Source organism: Ursus maritimus, unplaced genomic scaffold, assembly GCF_017311325.1.
Source record: "Ursus maritimus isolate PB19 unplaced genomic scaffold, ASM1731132v1 scaffold_12, whole genome shotgun sequence".
In the NCBI taxonomy this organism is placed as follows: Eukaryota; Metazoa; Chordata; class Mammalia; order Carnivora; family Ursidae; genus Ursus; species Ursus maritimus.
Genome location: NW_024423564.1, coordinates 55,597,708 through 55,611,530, shown reverse-complemented (window position 1 = coordinate 55,611,530; position 13,823 = coordinate 55,597,708). Strand labels below are relative to the sequence as shown.

Genomic DNA, 13,823 nt, shown 5'->3' with positions numbered 1-13,823 from the left:
AAGGTTACACCCTCCAGGCCCCATGATTGCGTCTGATAACCCTGGCTTCATGGTTAGGGCCTCCCATCATCCAACCCTCTTTCCAGCCCACTTCCCCACAGAGATGTAGGGTGGACAGGGCATTCTTAGGTATGTGACCAATGTTTTCCAGAAGGCTCTATCCCTCTGGCCAGTTATCAACAGGCACAGCCCAACAGCTTTTCTACCCTTTACTTCTTTGAGCCTCTCTTTCCTCAACGGTATTGAGTACCATTTACTCAATACGGTAAACCCCGGCACACTGAGTTGTCAGAGTTGGGTGAAACAGAGCACGTCCGGTTCCCAACACGTGTTTGTTGCCCAATGTATACTGACTTGTCTGACCTAATATTCTACTTTTCCTCACTTGACATTTTAGTAGCATGAGAAAGCCATGTTTGTTTGATTACTTCTTGACCTAAAACACAGCTAGCAGGTCCAAGGGTTCTAGAATGTTAGAGAGATGGTCAGTTGGACTCAAGAGGCATTTTTCTGGGTTACTCAAGGATTATAAAAACTAAAGTAGGTCAAACTTGAAGCCCTTAAAGATCGTTGATGTTAGTGGATCAAAATTATTTTGTTCTTAAGGTTTTGTTTATAAGATTTTATGAGACATCCCCCTATATAAAATGGATAAAAAGGGATGCTCAGAGAGCTTTTTACTTTCCCCCTTGACCTAACTCCTTTGTCCTGTCTCCCGCACAAATTTGAAAACCAGAATCCAGGCCACTCAGCATTGACGATGGTTCTGGGAACACATTTGTCTCTGAAGTCCTGGGTCGGTATTCCTCCGGGGAGCTCATGCTCTCTGTGTGGTGTTATGTGCATGTGAGTGTGTGTTCCCTGGGAGGTGCAAAGTTGGATAGAAGAACTGTGGGAACTCGTGGAAAGTTTTGCTTGATTTTCCTGCCAGAGAAAGTAGAGATGTTCCCTATTTCCAGAACCCCTTGTCCCAGGTGTCAATCATTAAAACTTCTATCTAATACCCTGGGAAAATATCCTTGGGGACAGTGTAACATGACCTAGTTTTGTACTAGAGAAAATATCTCACTTATTCAGAAAACTCACTTGGAATTCTGCTCCTATCCTTAGTCTTAATGTCTTGCTAATAATTTTATTTTTCTGATAATGTGGACATCCTTCCTAGAATAGTGACTAGAGGAAAGGCTGGTTTACTCATCCAAAAATGATGTATCGAGGTCTCTTACGTGACAGGCATTTTGGGGAGTTGACCACAATATCTAGCATATTTTTTACTCTATGGAATTGCAGGGTTTGCAAAAATGAAGTTTCATCAACAATACAGAAAAAAAAATCATGTTAATAAGGAGCTTTATTAGAATAGAAGGGGACTTTAAGAAATTGGGCTTTTGCCACCTCGGGAGAGGAAATCCAGTTTTCTCGGGTCACTCTGAGCGGCTTGTGAGGGAGCGTCATGGCCAGAAAAGAAGTCCGAGTCCAAAGCGTCTCCAGTCACTGTATCGGCCTCACTCAGGCCGGAGAGAAACACGTGTCTGGGTAAAAAGGAAGATAAAGGAAACATCTGTTCTCACAATATGGGCTTGTTATCATAGCTCCTTTAAGTACCAAAGTGCTGGCTCCAAGAGCATATTTTCTCCCGCACGGAATCTCCGCAAGGCTTGGTCGATTTTCCGAGGGCTCAGGGATAGGTTGTAAATGAGATTGTAGTTGTGAATGAGGCGTCTGGCCCGTTCCTTCTCCAGAACTCCTGTGATTGGGTTGGGTGGGTGGGAAGTTTTGAAAAGAGGATGAAGAAAGCAAAAAAGAGAAAAAAAAATCTATATTAGCTTGAATGACTTCCGAGTAAAAACAAAATGCTAATATTTTGACACGTTCAGCTTGTTAAAGCAATTGAAGCTTATTCTTTGTGGCTATAAAACTTTAAAGGCCAGTTTTTAAAACAGGCGGGTGCCTGCTAAAATCAGTTTCTAATTTTTCTGGGTAATTTTTTATCTTACTGAAAGAGCCAAACATGTTCCCAACCATGCAGGATTCGAACAGCTCATTCTTGTGCATTTCTGGACATGTATTTACTGTGCCTCCCTTCTGCTTGCTGTGTGATCACAGGTAAGTCATCTCATTTCTCATCGCTCGGAGTTGAAAGCTGTGTAATAGAGACGGTAGCGTGTATCACCGCAGGGTGTACTCTGGTACCCATGCCTTGTATGTATCAACGCCAAGGTGCTTTCCAAGTTCAGGATACGTGGATTTGGGTGGTTGCAGTGGAGAACATGGCATCAGCCAAGACAAATAACTCCTTCATAAGCTCCTCATTGTGAGCTCATCTAGGGCAGATGCTGTGCTTAGGAATATAGAGGATTTAGACAAGGAAACTTTTACCTGAAGAAGATCCCCAACCAGTTGAGACGGTAAGATATGCAGAAAATTAGCTGGAGTGCCCGAATAGTGACTGATACTTCCACATGTATATAACATTCACTACGTTTCAGGCATGCTTCCAAACATATTACCAGTAGTAATTCATTTAATGCTCATAACAACCCATTTTACAGAGGGAGAAACTGAGGCATAGAAGTGGTAAGTCACTTGCCCAAAGTTGCTTGAATCCAGGCATTTAACTACACTGCGTCATAGAATAAGGGGGAAGAGTTTGTTGCGAGTAAGGCTCAGATCACTTCCTAAAGATGTTCCCTGAACTGTGCAGATCTACACTGCAGGTGTCAAGAAAAGCTTTTCAATATCTTTTATAGGGACTAAAGATGCATCCCTTGTATGTTCTTCTGTTATCCTGTGCTCGTGCAGGCTGTAATGATGATTGTGAAATTCTTTCTGAAAGAGGCCAGATGAAGTCCCCTAGTCATTTTGTGAACACCACAACCAGTCCTTTAAAGTTTGGGTCTACTGGACACCTGTTACCTCCATTTAAGCTGCCAGGTATTGTTCCTATTTAAATGAGCAAGGACTGTGGAGCATCATGCCCCCCTCTGAACCTCTCTGTGATGGGTGTTCTTAACAGTGGGTTGCAGACAGACGGTGTCCTAATGTGATTTATTCTATTCAGTTCTATTCGGTTCTATCCCGTCCCGTCCCATCCCTGTTTATTTTCTGTTCTATGTAGGCTTGTTTATTCTCTCTCTCTTCTATTAGAATGTTGATCCTTTCCTCTGCAGAAATATCTTTCTGTGAGTTGGCCCATTGCATTTCTGCAGTTCTCTGCCTTGGGTGGCTTCTCTTGGTCTGGTCTAGCTTGGATCCCTCAAGACATCTCCTCTGGAAGTATAAGTCATGGGCTTTGGATGAAGTGTCTGACTGGGAAGGTACTTTAACCTTCTGAGCCTCAGTCTCAACTTTAAAATAGGGATAATTAAACTGTATGAAAATAAATAAAATAATGAAAGCTTAGCACCGTGCCCAGAACTATTAAGCACTCATTAATGCAGGCATTATTATAGGATGATTATAATAGTTATAGCACCAATATTATTCTAAATCAATAAGAATGTGTCTTCATAAGAAGAAATTTTTAAAATGCATAAAATGTAGTTTATATTTTAACTAAAATTAAAAGTAGTGTTAAAAAAATACATGTAGGGATCACTACTGGTGTGTGGAGGGGCATTTTTTGCTATCTGCTGAGCTTTACCATTGGTAGAGGAATCCTAGTGTCAACCAAAGTCCATTGACTGAAATTTGTATCTGTCTAATTTGCTGTCATTAGGGGCTGCCCAGGACAGCTGCATAAAATAACCCTTACAATCCATCTTGGTGCTGAAAAGCCTGTTCTTGTCCCACCAGAACCAAAATGAAAGGAATAAGAAGAACCTCTTTAACAAGGACTTCATTCTACAGTTTGCAAAGAAATCTCAAATCTCGTGTAATCCTTTCTCCAAGAAGGGAGATATGTTTTATTATCAATTATAGATGAGGAAACAGGCTCAGAGGATATAAATAACTAGCTTTCAGGGCTCAACAAATAGTCAAGTCTGGACTTGAATCTAAGTCTTCTGGTAAAACCAAACAAAGAAACAATCAGCAAAGCAACAAGCAAAACCTCATGTTCTTTCTGGTATGTCATGGGAGTTTAGTGTAGTGGGAAGGCCAACAGAACTGGGTTTGAATTATGGCTCCTCTTCCTACTGGCTAGTCTTCTACCACTTTGAGCTTGGCTTTTTCCTCCATAAATAAGGCCATTAATCCCTTCAGCATGTGGTTGATGTAAGGAGTTAGCGATTCACTGTGTGCAGAGTCCAGACTCATGCAAAGAATGTCCTTGAGGACTCTCCTCGCATTCTGCCTCCTTGAACTGGAAAACATTTTCTATTTAGGCTTCAGTTCATTGGGAAAATTCCAAATCTCCCATTCTCCCAAACATTTATCCCAACTGCCCTTCTTTCTTTAGAAAACATGAGCCGTCATTCACATTCATTTCTTATTCTTTCTCCTCAAGGATATTTTCTTGACAACCCCTGTTAGAACATAAGCACAGAGTAAGTTCCCAGAAACACTAACTTGATGATGGATGGTCTGTCTTCACCCTGAAGGAAGAACACCCTGGCCTACATATTTCCTTGCACATAATAAAGAACACTGATTCATCAATAAGTAGTATCATCGGCTCAGTGTCTTGAATGACACTGTGGTGGTCATCTAAATACTGTGGTTAATAAACCAACTAAATGACCTCAGTTAATCCTCTTTCCTCATTAAAGATAGTTATAGATGTTCCCAGATCAGGCTGACACATTCTCTGGCGGACGAGGAACTAATGAATTTCATAGAAACAGAGAAAACAGGCATAAATAGTGAAGAGGCCATGAGAGAGGCATTTCAAATCTGCCGGAATCTGCCTCCAAAGTCAACAAAACTCTGTTTTTCCTCAGAACAGTTCAGCAGTATGAGAAAGGTCCCAGTCTTGGGGGAGTCTCTTAGCAACTAAGTTTACGATCCATCATCCATCACTGCAACTCAGCATTTATTTCTTTAGAAATGTCTTCCCTCTCCACCTGATGGTTTTTGTATTTGCTTGTAACCCCTTCACCACTCTCTGGTATGAATACCTAGACTCGTGATTTGTTTTGTTTTGTTTTGTTTTAGTTTAAATTCAATTAGCCAACGTATAGAACATCATTAGTTTCAGAGGTAGAGTTCGGTAATTCACCAGGTGCATATAACACCCGGTGCTCATCACGTCACGTGCCCTCCTTCATGTCCATCATCTGGTTACCCCATCCTCATGATTATTTCAGTAACCTTTTGATCTCCTTTTCTCCAGTATCTTCCCTAAATTATCCATCTCTGCTTTTATTGTGCTCTCCTCTGGGCAGACCTTTGGTAAACATTGGGTAGAGGATTAAGCCTCATCCTGGCACACAGGATTCACAGTAGGGTCTCAATTTCACTATCTAATCTAACACGATCCTTCTAAGCTTTGCAGGAGATAGTTTCAACTCAGAACGCCCTCCCCAGCTATCCAAAGTCAACACCAACCTCTCCCGAAGGCTCGCTCAAGCTCTTTCTTCCATGGAACCCTGTCTGAAAACTCAGCTCATATTTGTATCTTCAGTTATAATACTTTGCTATACGTTGCCCTTGAGAATGTTTGTTTTTTTGGCGTTCAACTACTGTCTGTCTTGGTGCCTTACCTAAAAGGTCCTCAAGGCCAGAGATCATGTCTCATTCTTTTGGTTTCCCTTCTGGTTCAGCCTCTAGCACAGTGCTGGGCTCATAACACATGTTTAATAAGTTTAATAAGCTAGATGAATTTTTCATTTGAAATTTTCATCTACCCCTCTCTTTGGTATGATTATTAGAAGTCCTTGGGTATTGTATGGTAGTTATACTTTATGTGGTCTAGAGTTAAGTGCTTTGGAATTTCAAAACAAAATGAAGCAGAAACACACAGAGAATGGAAACGCATTGCTACGGTTACGTGAGTACTTCTAGAGAGTGCTAATGTAGCCACTATGTTTTTGTTGAGATGTAATTGACATATACCATTATATAAGTTTAAGGTGTACAATGTGATGATTTGATACATGTACGTACTGGGAAATGTTTAACACGATAAGGTTAGTTAACATATCCTTTATCCCACGTAATTACCGTTTTATTGTGGTTGTTGTTATGGTGGTGAGAACGTTAAAGCTCTACTCTCATGGAAACTTTCAAGTATACAATACGGCATTGTTAACTAGAGTCATCATGCTGTACGTTAAATTCTTGGAACTCATTAATCTTCTAACTGAAAGTTTGTGCCTTTTGACCATGTCTCGCATTTTACCCAGCAACCACCATTCTATTCTCCACTTCTATGGGTTCCATGTTTTTAGGCTCCACGTATAATACACTAACTCACCGTAACTACAGAATGTAATTAAGTATCACCATTTCAGTCCATGTGTTTTTGCACCTGCTTCCTCTTCCCTAGGTTTCTGACCTTGTTCGGGACTTCATTTTCACGTGGACGTTGCAAATCCTTACTCCTTTCCTTACTTTCAGTTTCTCCTTCAATCTGCACACAACCATCAAGGATCTTTCTGAAATACAACTTCATCCTACCATTTCCCTGCTTAGAAACTCTCAGAGCTACTCACTCTTTTTGAACTAAATCCAAATTCCTTGGTTTGGCACCTAAGATCCTCCTAGATCTGGAATCTTATATTTCTACCTTTATCATTTAACATTCTTCTTAATTGCCCTTATAGTCTTTCCAATCAAAACTTCCTGCACAGAGTTTCACACATAACACTTTGCTTGGCTAACATACACCTTTGCCAGAAAGGTCTATTTCATTACTTCATATGTAAGCTGCTTTTTATCTTTAATGGTTAATTTCACATGAATATAACCTTCCCTGATCACATCACTAGGAAGGAATACTCCTTTCTCTGAGTGCCCACATTTCACACTGTAATGGTATTTATTACCTTCCATCTTGGATTTGTTTATGTATTTACATTCGTTCCTTTCTTCGTTCCCTCAAAAAAAAAAAAAGTTGAACAGAATTGTGCAAGGTGCAAGGGTGAAAAAAGGAATGTAGTCTACTGGTGAGATTGTAAGAAGTCCCCAAATGAAAAAAAATATATATCAAATATGATAATGGTTGTTAAAGAACTCTAGGAGGCCAGACAAAGGTTAGCCTAGATCTGTCTGGGCAAATTTTGGGAGTCTCAGAGGAGTAGAGCCTGAGTTCTAACCTAAAACGTGTTTAGGCATGAGCTAGTCAGGTGGACAAGTTGGGGAGTTGGCAGGGGGTGGGGTAGAAAGAGGAGAGGCAGACAGCTCAGATGGAGAGCATAGGGTGAGAAAAGGAGCAGTCACAGGAGAAAGCACAGTGTGTTTGAGGAAGGCAAGTTATTCATTATGATAGGGTAGGATAAGCTGAGAGATTACCAGTTGAAGGAAAAGAGACTGGTCAGGTGGACAGAACCAGCTTTTGCCTTGCTAAGGAGTTTGGAGTTCAGCCCGTCAGTGGGCGTGCTGAAGATTTCAGCTGGGAGTTACAAGACCAGATTGTAGGTTACACTCCAGTAGTTGAATGGAGGAGGATCAAAGACACAAAGCGACTGTGAGTGACCTGGTGGGGGATTCATGTCTGGCTCTGACTCACCTTTGAATTTCCCAATTGTGCTCCTGGTGCCAGTGCACATGGTTTACATACAAACTGTATTTGTTAAGACGTGCAAGAAAAGGAGGCGTCCGTTCCAGACTAAAATGCAAATAGAAAGGCGTAGCAGCTCCGAGGTTCTCACTTCACCTGTACGACTCAGATCACGTAGGTAGAGGGCATTTTCCAGCTCCCTGAACCTGTCGATCCATGTCTCATATTCTTCAGACTCGTTCTTCGTTGTCGGACTCACAACAGGCTGTGAGACTGGCCTGACCTTCAGAGCATTCGGGGGATCTTTGGGGGTGGAAATCTCAGCAGGAGGGTTTTCTGGTTGCGGCTCCTCTTCTGGAGTTTTCTACCAAAACAACACAAGCATCTCACTGGCAATACATTCACCACACAAAGCTCCTCCAGGCTCTTGGCCAAAGGGGAGGCCACACAGCTAGCAAGGTTTATTGCAAGGTCTGGCTTTGTAAAGCTACAGGATGTGTTTCAAGTCCTCAGTGCCATAGGACCACATCTGCCAATTCTTGCTGGATATAAACTACTATGTTGAGTCGTTTTTTGTTTTTTTGTTTTTTTTTAAGGGAAGGATGAAATCATGACTTTGTTCAGTTTACATTTCTGATTTACACAAAACAAAAGTTTCTGTAACTGAGACTGTTCATGATATTCCACTCTGTTTTCTACTAGTGGGGTACACAGGGGATAGGCTTCAGGCAATGCTTATAATTTCTTGGTGGGAAAACCTCTGCATCATGAGTGTGAGATTCTTGACGAAAAGTGATTGAAACAGTACTGATATTATCTCAGGCTTATAGGCTCATTCTGACAAACCATAAGACGCCTCTGTGGTCTGCCAGTCCATCTAACGAAGGAAGCTGCGGCCCGGGGAGTGGACTTACTAAGACCTTAGTAATGGTAGACACAAAACTAGAAGGAGGAACAGAGGTACGTCCAGCTCATTTTGGTATTCTAACTCCAAGTCCAGCACAAAACAGAAATGCTTTTAGAACAAGTAGACGGATGAGTCCCCACTGCACCATGTAAGACATCCTATCACCTACCATGAAGAGAGAGCGTGGACATTGACTGTTTGATCAGCCCAAGCCCTCTGCTCCAGGAATTGCCCATCCTTCCTGTCTCCATGGCTGTGGAGAGAATCGCCATGTGTGTAAGTACATGGCGCGGGACTGGGCATCAGATGCAAAATGGGCCAATAAACACACTGTCCCATGGTTTTGGAACTATTTGTGAGAGATAAAGACAGAAGGATAGAAAAAAAGAGATCATTCTATGTGAGATGCAGGAATGCTAGCAGGTTTTCCACTCTGTGTATTGGAAATGAGAAAAAGATGGTCTGCTGAGAAAGACAGACAGATGGAAAGATAGGTAGAGGATATGAAGCTGACGGCAGAGAGAAGAGAAAACATGCAGGAGGTCATGATGTTGTTCAAGTCTCTGAGTTTAGTTTATTGTTATGGTTCTGTCCTTAGGTAGCGTGATACGCTTGTCTATCCTTTGTATCCAACATATTAAATTGGTAGAGTTGGTTCTGTTCACCTCAATGCAAATAATCTTAACTAACCTACCATAGAATTATGTCTCTAACTTCTGTATATCTGTGCTTACCCCAATTTTCAAATATCTGAATTTCTCCAGTTTTGTAACTTTGTCTCAAACTTCTCACATATAAGTTGTGAAAATCCCATAGCTCTGAAGAATGGAAATTGCAATACGACACCCGGTATTGAGTTTGTTAACAAACATGCATTAAGCTGCTGCTGGGGAATGTGAAGAACTGTTTTATTTGAAAGAAGAGAATGCTATATGAAATTGTAACCATATGGGTGACCAGCAACCAGTAAATTGTAAGAGATTACTATAAAAGAATTCCACTTTGATAAAATCAACTTTGAGAAACAGCTGAAAGTTTTCATAAAGTAAATAAATAGGATTATTATACTTTTTAGAGCTTTGGACGACTTTAGAAATCCAGATGCAAACTTGAGATAATCTATCCAGCGAAATGCACATTTGCATAGAGTTTGGTGGATGATTTTAGAGAATTCAAAGAGGTCCTTGGATCTGAGAAGCTGGTTTTCAATAAATTTCCATATTCTTTCAGATAGTTCAACGTTCTCTTTGACCACGAAAGGCAGGGGAAGGGGGGATTTGTATGGACCTGAATTAGGCTCAACTAAAGAAGTACGGAGTAAGTAACACACCCTATACTGTTTTGGTCCCACTGTATCAGGATAAAGTCCAAATTCCTTGGCACGTAAGACGACGCCAGTTCTTGTTCTTGCTTCTCTTCTTTCAGCCGTGTGTATACATCCTTTTCTCCAATCTTTTTCCAGCCACTTAAAACCAGAAAAAAATGAAGCTACAGGATACCTTTATGCTTTATACCCACCGTTCCCTCCGTCGTGAGAACCTTTCTTGCCACTCATGTCCTGATTGGTTGGGCTTCTATTCATCCTTCAAGACCCAGCTCATATTTCACTTCTCGTGGGAAGCCTTCCCCAGAGCCCCAGGCAGGGTGAGGGGTGATTCCTTGTAACCTCTTTATCCATCGCAGCACTTATTAGAGGGCACTGTGACTGTCGCAGTATCTCTGTCCTCTACCAGAGCTAGAGACTGGGCCTGGGAGGTCGTCGTTTGTGGACCTTCAAGCTCTGCTTAGCGGCTGGCACATAGTTTGTTCTAAAGACGTGTTAACCGAATGAATAAGGGAATGAATAAATGATTTTCTCTGGGAAAAGAGGAAATGTGCTTTACCAAACTTCTGCTTCAATTTCACCCTCTAAAAGTGGGGCAATGAATGCTGCTTATAGAGGAATGTGAGAAGAATCAATTATTGCAGAGATGCAGTAAAATCCTCAAACAAGAGGCAAAATAAAAGAGCAAAGTATATTTTTTATAATCTTATTCACAACAGACTTAACACTCAAGGAGAAAAGCATTTGCTGTTGTTTCTTGCGTGGCAAGAGGCTTGCCAAAATGGATACTATTTTCTAAAATATTTCGAAGTGTGAAGTGCATGAAGAGGCCTCCCGTCATTTTAAGATGAATTATGTTCTAATCCGGGCATTTTAAAAACAACAACAACAGAAAAACTCAGGCTGTTTTTCAATTCTGTCTGCATCTTCTTTTGGCTAAGTGCTGGGAATATTAAAACGGATTTTAACTGCTTGCCAGATTTTTTTTTTTTTAAATCAAAGAGCCCATTACATTTTAAAATGTGATGTCTGGGGAAAAGGTCACCCTCAGTTTCTGGAAGCTGGGCTTAAGATGTTAAAATAGGTCTCATAACCATCTTTTATTTTGACGGCAGTTGGTGGCTTGGTCACAGGCTTTGGAAGGACACCTGTATCCATGCTACAAGTCCAGTTTCTCGGGGCAGACGGCGGGCCCTTCATGGTGCGTTGAGAGATTTCTGCATGCCTACCAGCTGGGCCAGGAACCAACCCAAACGCTCTCACAGTTCTGCCTCTCTTCTGTGTTGGAGCAGAGTCTCAAAGTCAAAGAGAGCCTGACATCAAGGTGTTGGGTGGAAATCAAAAACCCAAGAGGGAGGGCCCCACCCAGCGTCAGAGACTAGAAGGCAAGGGATGGGTGAAGCCCTTCCTCCGGCTCTGTGTAGCCAGGTGCACACCATATGTTCTGTTTCGCCTGGAGACATCGCAGGGACTTCAGCCTGCATTGCCGCGCCAGAGGTTTTCTTTACGTTCTTTCCTAGACAAGAAAGAAAAACATGGAAGGGTTTAGTTTGGTCTCCTCGTGTTAGCACCTACACGCATGCACCCAGGCCAGGAGAAGGTGGAGGCTCTGTTATATGGTTGGCACAGAGGGAGACACCGGTAGGTAAAAGCTCTGGCCCTGCCCCGGTGGAGCTCACAGAGGGGAAGTAGGTGCTGAGTCACCACTCACAATGATTACTTGGTTACAAAACACCACAAACACAACCAAAGGTGAAAATATTTACACTTATTTTGGGATGGGGCAGGAGTGGGGGAGGAGGGAGAAGGTTGTTGGAGGAAGTGACACGTAAACTGGGGGCCTGAGGGATGAAGAGGAGTTGCCAGGTAAAAGTGATGCTGGTGGTGCCTCCTGCACTGCAGATTGTTCCAGAAAAGCAGAGGCAACAGCCTATAGAACCGCCTTGAATCAAGAGGGCTTCTCCAGTTTGGAGAGCGGCAAGGGGCCTCTTTCCATAGCTCTGCCTCTTTCCAGAGAAGCAGGAACTTCTGCCCCTCTGTCCACGCAGGTGTGTGCCTGAAGGATCAGGTAGAAGCTTTGCCGTCCCCCTTCCTTACCCCTTTCAATGTTCACAGGTGCTGTACAGGCAGAGGTTTGAACAGCATCCCTAACCCAGACGATTCTACCGCCCAGGGGCTACTTGCTCAGGCTGCTGCCTTATGAATAGACATTTCCTTAGAATCCAGGAAAAAGACATGGAGACCTTCCGCTCAGGTCCTCTTAGGCTTATGGCGGGTGTCATTCATTCATCACTAGCACTTTTGGTGACTTCTTTATTTTACAAATCCATGCAACGACCACACAGTACAGATTTCTGGAAGCTTCGGCTTCCATATTTGGTGCATAATTCACATATGCATGTGCTTCTGAGTTGTGTCTCACTACTTTCAATAAAGATGGTTCAATCAATAAGTTTTTTTTTACAAAGGTGGAGAGTGGCAGTGTAACGTAGCGGTGGAGAGTGGAGGCTCTGAAGCCAGACGCCCTGGGTTTGAGTCAGTCGTGGCTCCTTTCTCTATGAGCTGCGTGACCTTGGCCTGGTGACTTGTCCTCTTTGTGTCGAGTCTCCACTTCTGTAAAAGGTGGCTAATGCCATCCATAGATTATTGTGAGGATTAAGTGGGCTAGAAACTATAAAGCAAACACCTGGAATATAGCAAGTGCTCAATAAATGTTGCCTAAGAGTGTCATCTATGGAAGGGTGTTCATGTAAATTAACTCACAGGTCAGATTAAAAAGCTTTTGTTGCACTTTTTTTTTTAAGATTTTATTTATTCATTCGACAGAATAGAGACAGCCAGCGAGAGAGGGAACACAAGCAGGGGGAGTGGGAGAGGAAGAAGCAGGCTCATAGCAGAGGAGCCTGATGTGGGGCTCGATCCCATAACGCTGGGATCATGCCCTGAGCCGAAGGCAGACGCTTAACCGCTGTGCTACCCAGGCGCCCCTTGTTGCACTTTTAATATTGCACCTATGGATCATTATGAATCTCCCCCCTCAGTCTCTTGATGAAGACAATGTGACTTCATAACATCCGAAGCCCCAGCACCCAGCATTAGCATAAGTACTCAGTGCCTGCTTGTAGGCTAAATGGACGGCCATGGGGAGTTTAAAAATTAAAGCCGCTGAATATGTACGTCTATTTCTCCCAATTCCTTTTCGGGCCCTACGGGAGGAGAATTTTTTTCTCCGTGTTTCTTTATCCTCCCATCCCTAACCCAGATGCTAGATAGAGTAAAACTTAATAGATGCTTAATGAGAATCATGATAGCCAGTTAAGGCAGCCCCTTCAAGACAGATCTGCTTTAATCGCTGAAAATTTGTCATGGGAACCCATCATCCCCTAGTAACCCTGGCCCCTGCTTATTTCACCCAGTATGTGAAAGAAGAGCTTTCTGGTTGCTGCAGGTGCAAAAAGGTTCCAATTACTCTGAATTATCAAACTTGAGAGTTAAAAGGATTCTAGAAGCAGTATACATAGCACATAAGAGAAACTTTGGTGTCAGACCCAAATGCTAATCCTGATTCTTCCCTTTACTAGCTGCAATCTTTCAGATCCTAATTTTGTCAGTTGTGGAAAGGGAACCAGCAGTTTGCAGGAAGATTGTGGAGATTAAAAAAAAAAAAAGTGACCCAAAATACTTAACACGGGGAAGATGCTCAGTGCCAGGATTATTACCTGTTACGCGTTATCGTTATCATATGATCTTAAACCAGCCTAGCTTCCCCAGAAGAGAAGACTTCACATTAATTATCATGTGCCAAGCAGTTTTCTGGGCACTGTTCCTCTACATTATCCCTTTTAGCCATAAGATCTAGAACCTAGTCTTTGTCCCAGGCCAGTTTCTCTCTGGTGTCTGCGCTTCTCAAAGTTACATTAGGAGAAAATCCAAGCTAGTCTCCCTGGTCTCTCTTAAGCTTCCCTTTCTCCCTTCTAATACCTAGGAGCATA

The 13,823-nt window shown here is 42.4% G+C and overlaps 1 protein-coding gene across 1 annotated transcript in view; it reads right to left on the bottom strand.

Moving 5' to 3' along the window:
• Positions 1-1,177: 1,177 nt before the first annotated feature.
• The window catches only part of CUNH1orf87 (chromosome unknown C1orf87 homolog), a 77,686-nt gene continuing 65,040 nt past the window's right edge, over positions 1,178-13,823 (bottom strand). The window contains 3 exon segments of the mRNA XM_008690846.2: positions 1,178-1,747; positions 7,757-7,964; positions 11,268-11,347. Of these exon segments, the coding sequence (XP_008689068.1) occupies positions 1,587-1,747; positions 7,757-7,964; positions 11,268-11,347 (449 nt within the window). The 3' untranslated portion in view covers positions 1,178-1,586.